General features: G+C 48.7%; 1 protein-coding gene across 1 annotated transcript; it reads right to left on the reverse strand.

Moving 5' to 3' along the window:
• Positions 1 to 1190: 1190 nt before the first annotated feature.
• Positions 1191 to 5597, reverse strand: PENK (proenkephalin). Its single transcript, NM_174141.2, is given in 3 exon segments — positions 1191 to 2166; positions 4856 to 4996; positions 5429 to 5597. Coding segments are annotated over 2 exon segments (792 nt in total). The 5' UTR covers positions 4994 to 4996; positions 5429 to 5597; the 3' UTR covers positions 1191 to 1512.
• Between the last annotated feature and the right edge of the window lie 3255 nt (positions 5598 to 8852).

Below are 8852 nucleotides of genomic sequence, written 5' to 3' on the forward strand. Positions count from 1 at the left end.
TTGGAGCCTGCGGTCTTGCACAGCACTGCGCTGCAGAGCAGAGGCTGCTCCTCTGTGGCTAAGCTCTGATCTTGAGGGGAAGAACTTAAAGGAATGGATGAGTGAGGGTCCTGGGAAAATGACTCAGCAGACAGGAATTTAGCTGCAGGTGGCTTCAATTAGAAACACAAAGACGTGTTACATTTTTTGGTACCTGAATGTTGTCCCAAATGGCTTAATTAATGAAATAGTCATAAATCCCTTATGTGATGAGAATTTGCCTTCCAAAACATTCATCGTACCTTGCCCGGGGATCTGGTCACCAAATCCCTCGATTCACTCATCTATCCATTCATCAGATATCGGAAGACCCACAATGGTTGTGACGTAGGAGTGGACAATAGTGAGCAAGATAGCATCTCCAGTTCTTCCGAGTCTTGTGGTGATCTGGATGAGAGATATGGAACTGGAGTGGAGAGAGGACATTGCTTGGGAGCAAGAAATTTGGGGTCTTAATTCCATTTCTGTCCTTCAACTCCTGGGTAACATTGGGCCAATGACTAGATCTTTCTGGGCTCCATTTTTCTTATTTGTAAAATAGGGCTAAATTATCTTTTTTTTTTTTTTTATTAACTTCTAAAATACTTTGCTGAAGAAAAGAGACACACACATCTGAATGTAAAATGTAGATTTTCTTATACATAAGGGCATAGTTGGTTAGGCTTTGGTGTTCTTTATGGATGTGAATTCCAGAAATGAGAGTCACAATGCATTGTGTTTTCCTTCAGTGTCTTCTTCACTCATCTTTGATTTCATATTGTTGTTGTTGTTTCAGTTGCCAAGTCGTGTCTGACTCTGTGACCCCATGGACTGTAGCCCACCAGGCTCCTCTATTTATTGGATTTCCCAGGCAAGAATACTGAGTGGGTTGCCATTTCCTCTTGCAGGGGATCTTCCCGACCCAGGGATTGAACCCACATCTCCTGCACTGGAAGGTGGATTCTTTACTGCTGAACCACCAGGTAAGCCCAACATTTCGAATATAAGGAATCAAATGAAAAATGTTTTTACAGGTTTGGCTGTAGGAAGAGGAGGGGACCAGTAATGCTTCTGTCAAAATCAAATGGTTTCACTGTCTCTGAGTTTGCGATTTGCTGGGGAAACTGAAGGGCAAATGAGACCTCTGAAGGAGAAGAAACTTAAGAATGTTATGCAGTTGGGGTAATGGGTTTATTATATCTACACACAAGTAGGCATTTATTGGCATTGTGTCAAAAATAAAGGACAAAGTGATAACAAAAACTGAGCATGGAAACAAGACAGCTGCAACAGACCAATATTTAAAAGCTTAAAGATTCTCAGAACACAGAACCTGGGATCACAGCTTTCAGGTTGTATAGTTAATTATCTGGACTCTCAAGTCAACTATATAATGCAAGCGACACGGGACAATACAACACACCAGCGCAGCAGTCTTTCACTGGGGGCAGAGGAAGGCTTGCTGGGGCTTCAGGTCACTGATGGGAAAGGGGATTAAAATCTCATAAATCCTCCATATCTTTTCTCCATTTCAGGAACTTCCTTGGAGTAACTTTCGCCTTCTTCCTCGGAGGGTAGGGGCTCGGCGAAGCGCTTGAGGAAGCCACCGTACCTTTTCTGGTAGTCCATCCACCACTCTGGACGACCCACTCTTCTCATGAAACCCCCGTATCGCTTCTGCAGCTCTTTGGTTTCATCTTCTAGGTGGGGGCTTCTCTTTAAGCCTCTCATGAAGCCCCCGTATCTCTTGCTCACGTCTTCAGCATCACTGCCCTCCTGGTGGAGGCTCCCCTCTCGCTGGTCCCCGGCTCCCAGCAGCTCCTTGAGCAGGTTGGAGGAGTTGCCCAGGCCGTCATCTTCCTCTGCATCCTTCTTCATGAAGCCCCCATATCTCTTGCCAAGGACCTCACCTCCATTTGCCTCTTCTTCCACTTCCAGGGGGTACAGCTCATCCATTTTCTTCATGAAGCCCCCATACCGCTTCATGAAGCCCCCGTACTTCTTAGCAAGCAGGTGGCTCTCCTCCTGTTTGCTGAGGGCACTGGTGGCATCTGGAGGAAGTTCTAGTTTGGTCAGCTGCAGAAGCTCCTTGCAGGTTTCCCAGGTCTTGAGAGAAGGTAGTTTCCCCTCACATTCCAGAGTGCAAGCCTGGGGAAATAATCAATTTAATGACAGAAGAGGCTTTTCTGATTTCACTCAGTGAACACATTTTCAGCCCCCACCGCCCGCCCCACCGGACCACTCTATGCTTGCTTTGATGAAGAAACTCCCACTTAATAATCTCATTTTTCTTACAACTTTTTGTTGTACTGAACAGGCAGATCGAAGGAAAATCAGAAGGGGAGATTGTGGAGAACTAACTGAATCAAATTAGAATTTGTCTTCGAATTTTAACAGATTGTACTATGCTGTACTATTGCTATATTGTAAAGATATTTTCCCACCCAATTTTAACCTATATTTTTCTTAGCATTTCAGTTTTTTTATGGTTCTACTTATAGAACTCAGTTACTAACTCTTGATTTAGACATAAAAACTAGGCCTTTTCTTGAGATTTAAAATATATTGGTATATTACTTAATATGAAATATATACATATCATTTTTCACAAAGAAAAGCATTTTATTAGTGCAACAAAATTCTGGTATATAGTTAATCAGCTCTTACTAATTATTTAAGTTTTGTGTCTAAGAAAATTAAACACATGCACAAATAAAAATCTACAGATCTAATAAAAATAATGGTGCTATTTTATTTTTGACCTCTGATTAAGAAAACTAACCATTATTAAAAATTTAAGATGTTCAGATTTCAAGACTATTTCCATCCTAAAGTGAAATTCAAACACTCCATTTGCCAAAAATTTATGTTGAATATTTTGTATACTATTACCAAAAGGTTATTTTAATATTGGCATTCCTTAAAACAAATAATGGCAAATAACTAGAATAACAGTCATTAGTACAGAAGTGATATTAATTTATATCTTACAGCCTCTCTCTCTCATGCTCAGTTATGTTGGACTCTTTGTAACCCCATGAACTGTAACCCGCCAGGCTCCTCTGTCCATGAGGTTTCCCAGGCAAGAATACTGGAGTAGGCTGCCATTTCCTCCTCCAGGGCATCTTCTGACCCAGGGATTGAAATTGCATCTCCTGCATTGGCAGGCGATTTACCTGCCACTGGGAAGGTAATATCCACCTGGGAAACTGATATTCCTACAGCCATCTATACATTTTTTGTATTATTTATCATACTTTGTGTTGGAGAGTAAATTCAGTTTGGACATCAGTCATGGCATGGCTGCTCATTATTTTTTAATCCATCATAGAATGAAGTGCAAGCGTCTTTCACATGGTGCAAATTCCACAATTATTTGTTACTTGATTTTACTACATAATTCTAGCTAGGCAAGCTTATTTCTCATGTATCTTTTCTTTTTCTTCCTGTTTTTTTTTTTTAATTTGTCTTTTTCATCCAAGCTAAAATTTCAGAGCTGCTGTAATTCTAACAATATAGTGGTTAACAAGCCATTTGTCACAGACAAAATAACTATCCTATATGCAAATCCCAAGAGAAAACCAATCAGTAAAACACAAATAAGAAAGAAAAATATGGATGCTGGGGATTGTCACCTCTACTAAAGACGCAACATTTTTTCTCAGAGTTTAAATATAAGACCTATTTGTCAAATGGAGAGGATGGCGCAATCCAAATGGAACAAACAAACATTTAACCTGAAACATACTGTCTTGGGTTCTGTAGAATCCTTCCCTTAGTGATTTTCCCTGTTTTGTGCATCTAGGTAAGAGAATTGCTTCAGAAGGTCTGGAAAGGCACTTGACTCTTTGGATTAATACATATGCTCTGCCTAACTTTTTAAGTCATCACAGAATCTCAACAAATTGAGACAGGGCAAATGAACCCTTGGGGGAGCTAGTTAAAATGAAGCTTCTTGGGCCCCCACTTCAGCGATTCTGAGTCCCTGGGGGCAGCAAGAGTGATTTAGGAGCATCGGATTACCATTAGAATGACAGTTCTTTTGAACTTAGATTCATTTCTCCCAACAACACCAAGCCCCTGTATAATTTATCTTTGCATCATAGGCCACCTCTTTGGACTCTCTGTGCCCCTTTCACAGCCAAATTAAACTGTTGTCTTACTAGTTTAATTAATAAAATGTACTATTAACGATAGTACCTTCTAGGCAGAACAGAAGTTGAATTTCAGGGGGACTCACCTGTAGAACAGTCCCCGATCCATCTCTCCTGTCCACTGCATTCTCCCTGCCTCCTCTTTATCCACACCGTCCCGTCCCCGCGCCCCCCGCCCCACCCCTCCCTACAAGTGAGGGTCATGGTCTGAGAGACCTAAGGTTAAAAGGGCTAGAGAAATGAAATTCAAAGAAAGACGGCGAGATTATCACTTAAAAAACTGTTATTTGCGGGAAGGATGGGTTGATGCTTGTGTGCGGAAGGGGCCCTAGGTGGGCTTTGTGAGCAGGTGGGTGACTGAGCATCTTCCCTGGGGCAGGTGATGGGGACAGCCGGTGCTCTCCGAGGTCCTGAAGAGAGAGAGAGAGAGCGCGCACCAGCGGGGCGCCCACCTCCCCGGGGTGAAAACGAACAAGGTTTGCGCGACGACATCGCCGCCCTTTCGGTCCCTAGCTAGTCGCGGGGACCCGAAACTCAGAGCCAAATCGGGACCTTGGTCAGCGTTCGGGAAGCAGTCGGGACACCTGGGTCACCTGGGGTCGGCGCCGACTGTGAGCACGGCGGGCCCGGGCTGTGCGCGCAGGGTCCGGGTTAGCTGCTCCCGCACCGCGCGGAACACTCACCAGCGGGTTGAGGTCAGTCGGGCGCGCCAGGCGGTAGCTGCACGTGGCGCAGTCCTGGCTGCATTCTGCCCTGACGGTCGCCAGGAGCCCGGGGCCGAGCGCCAGCAGCCAAGTGCAGAGTCCCAGGAACCGCGCCATGGGCTGCGGGGAGAGCGCACAGAGCTTCGAGTCTGTCCGCGCGCTCAGCGGGGCCCTGGGAAGGACTCCGAGCCGGGCAGCCGCAACTGGGGTGAGGGTGCTTCATCGAACCAGAGCTCACGGGACCCTCTTTCCTGCCCTCCCCCGCCCACCCGGGGGACCGCTCCGATCGCCTCTCGGTTCCCGAGTGGTCCCTGTGGCCCGGAGCCTGGGGCGGCCCCAGGCACTGGCTCTCTGCAGGGCAGGATTCTGGAGGGGACTACGGAGACCAAATTCGAGAACCCGGGAGCCCGGGGAGTGGCGACATTGACCCGGGTCACATACAAGGAGCGGAAGAAAGTTGGGAGACCCCATGCAATGCAACGAGGAATAAAACGCAGCTGGCGAGAGCCCCAAACCCACGCAGCAAGGTGGGCTTCGGCCGAGTTCACTCACGTTGCCGCTGTTCGGGGCACGCAGGTCGGTCGTGGAAACCGGGTCCGGGGCGACTCTCGGCGAGGGGAGAGCCAGGAAAGCGGGCGGGCCTCACTCTCGCGGTCCTCGGCGTCGCCGCGGCTGCAGCGCAGAGACGGGTCTCCGGCCTCGCCAGCCTCCCTCGCCGTCCAGGCTGCGGCGGCAGGAGCCACTTTATAATTCGTCCCGGAGCGCAGGAGGCGAGCGCGCCCCAATCGCCGGCGGGCTGCTGTTGACGCAGGCCCTACGCCAGTTGAGCACCGCCCCCGCCGGAAGAGGGGTCCCGGCCTGGGCGGGGGGACCCGCGTGGCTGCGCACCCCTCGGCCGGGTGACACACCGAGGCAGTTAGGAAAGTTGGGGAGAGGGTGCGATGAGATCAAGTCCCCCCGCGTAAAGTCACCGCAATTGCCTTCCCCGGGGAGCGCGCTTAGCATCAGAGCCCAGGTGGGGGTTTAGCGGGTAGATAGATTGATTTAGATTCTGGAATGTGCTGGAGACCCTAGGAGTAAGTGCTGGGATTACCCCGCCCCGCCTCCTCCTGGAGCGCCCCCGCCGTCCGGGTGGGCATCCGGTACAGCCGTCCGGAATGTCGTCACTTGTCCACCCATCTGTCCCCAACGCACTAGACTTCTTGCTGACAGTAAGGCGCGTAGTAGGCGCTCAGTTAATGGTTAAGGGAATGACTGAAACTTTCTGGGAATCTTAACATCTCCGGAGGGCGCTTTTCCTTTTTGCATTAGTGAGACCCCCTTGCCAAGCGCGCACGCGGTTGCCAAGTTCCCATGCTTCGGGAACGACTTTCTGTCCGACCAGAGTGTCCTGGGGGATTTAGGCCAGTGAGAGGGGGTACGGGGTTGGGATGGTCCCAGGACCATCCATTTCAGGAACTAGTAGATTTTTGCAGTTATCTTCTGAGGAAAATCTGGGACTGTGATGGCGAGAGAGCGAGGTGGGAGGACTCGGTGCCCAGGGCGTCCCGCGCTTGGGGCGCGTACCTCGGCTTGACTGGGAGGGGGGCGCGGTGGGCAGCGCCGATGGCGGAGGCGCAGGCTGTCTCTCAACTGAGGCCCGCTCGCCACCTTGGCTCTGCGGAAGATTACCAAGATGCAACCATTTACCTTGTCAGTGTCCCCATTTGGAAAATTGGTACAGAGGTAATGGGACAAAATAGGGCCGAAGGCTATCCATAGTGTTCCGGAGAGACACAAATGAAATAATGGACCAAAGCACTTAGCCTTAGCAAGCCTTAAGAACGTGCTTCTAATCCTGACATCCATATGTCTTTAGGTTGTCTATCAACGTATCTTTTGTTTATTGTTTACTTATCCATCCATCCATCAACCATCCATCCTTCCACCCACCCATTTTCCATCCATCCATCCTTTCATCCATCCATGTACCTATCAATCCTGGTCCTAGAGGGAAATCACAGAGTCCCAAAGCTGGCAGGAGAAAGTATCCCAGTGCTTTCCCAGCCAAAGCGCCGTCTGCCCTTAGACCTTTGCGTGGCCAGCCGCCACAGCGCTCTTCCGAGCTCGGGCGGCTTTGCGTCTTCCACTCTGGTCACTAGAGGGCAGCGCTTTCCTGCGTAGGTCTGGGCACCGGGGAAGAGTAGCGCGCCAGCAGCGGACACGCACACGAGTGCCCGCGGAGCAGCATCGCGCTCCGCCTGCCTCCAGGGCAGGGGCAGCCCCGCACCCGGCGGGGAAGCGGGGCGCGGGGCTGAGACAACAGAACGCCCTAGGCAGCCCTAAGGAGCCAGATTGTCATCTAGCCAGAAAAGCAAGACGCTTCCCCTTTGACGTTTTAGGCTTTTCACAGGGACGCTGGTGGAGAGCTGGTGATGTCTCCAGCCACTCACCCAATAGGAACGAGGGTTCCCCCTGCTGCCTGGGGTTTGGAAAGGCAGCAACTACACAGCAGTGCTCAGCGCGAAATGATTGCACGGACAATCCGGGCTTAAGGGGAGAGAATACTTGCTGTATCTTAGCACAGGCATACCTGGGATCACTCAGGAACAGACTTGAAACTCGTAACGGGAGACTGGAGGCTGAGACCCTGGTGTGAAAGACTGCACCATGTGGTGCATTCCCCCAAAGGCCCCTTGGAATCTTGGAAAATTAGTAGCTGAAGACTGAAAGGGGACTTGGGGATAAGTTATTTCAATCTTTATTCTACAGATGGGAAACCGAGGCTCAGAGCGTCCAAATGACCATCCAGACATAACCAGGCAGAACCAGATCATCTCACACGTCCCTAGGGAGAATCCCGTCACCCTATCAGACTCGGTTTGTTTCAGTTGGAACAATTACTGTTTGCTCTGAGTTAGTTTCTCTTGTTGCATCTGCATATTTATGTATAGTTTAATGTATTTTTGGTTGCACTGGCTTTCTCTAGTTGCAGCAAGCCGGGGCTTCTTTTGTTGCAGAGCAAGGGCTATAGTTGCTATAGTATTGTGGCTCAGTAGTTGTTGCGAGGCATGTGGGATCTTCTGGGACCAGGGATTGAACCTCCCGAACTGGCAGGTGGATTCTTAACCACTGTGCAACCAGGGAAGTCCTCTCTGAGGCTTTTTAAATGTCAGGAGAGAGAGGAAAGGAAACCGAGGGCCATTCCCTAAGAGTAGGGCAGGGTATTGAATGCCCAGCACCTGCCTGGGTACTTGGGGTGTAGATGGTGCTGAATGAAATGTGTGTTGACCAATTAACTGAAGGAATGAGGTAGGGACAGGTGGGTCTATTTTTGTGCCCCAATCAGCCTTCTCCTTGTCTACCCTGGGGCTACAGGTCATACATTTTTGTGTTCATTTTTGTATTTGAACAGTTGCTAGAGGGTTGCAAAGGATTCATCTTTTCATGATCCTTTAAATATTTCAGGAACTAGTAGATTTTTGCAGTTATCTTCTGAAGAAAAGCTGCCCTTGTAATCAGACTAAAATAAAAGAGAAGAGAACCTTCTCTTAAAGCAGCTAACCCAGAGAATTCTGATTCCCAGGTTAGGATCAAGACCTTGCCTTCTAATCCTAAGGTCCTTGACATCAGACAGAAGAGAGTCATTCTAGAGACCAACAAATGTGGTTTGTAAAACCCTGAGGATAAGTAGTATTTTACTCAGTTCTTATGTATTCTGGGAGCCCAAAGGAGGGATTTTAAAATGTCCTCTCAGTGTCCTGTCATTTCCAGGATGGAAGATGCTTAAGTTGAACCGTATCATTCAGGTGCCCGTTCTTTTTCTTGCTTCCCCTTCCCACCACCCAAACACACATACTTTATTATGGAAACTGGTTTCTCTGCTCTTCTCTTCTGTAGCAATAAAATAGCAGCAGGGGGTAGAAGGCAGTTCCTCGGTCTGGGGATTGTGTAATGTTTCAGAGTAAAAGCACCATATTCTCACACTTCTGATGTT

Source organism: Bos taurus, chromosome 14 (assembly GCF_002263795.3).
Source record: "Bos taurus isolate L1 Dominette 01449 registration number 42190680 breed Hereford chromosome 14, ARS-UCD2.0, whole genome shotgun sequence".
Taxonomy (NCBI): Eukaryota; Metazoa; Chordata; class Mammalia; order Artiodactyla; family Bovidae; genus Bos; species Bos taurus.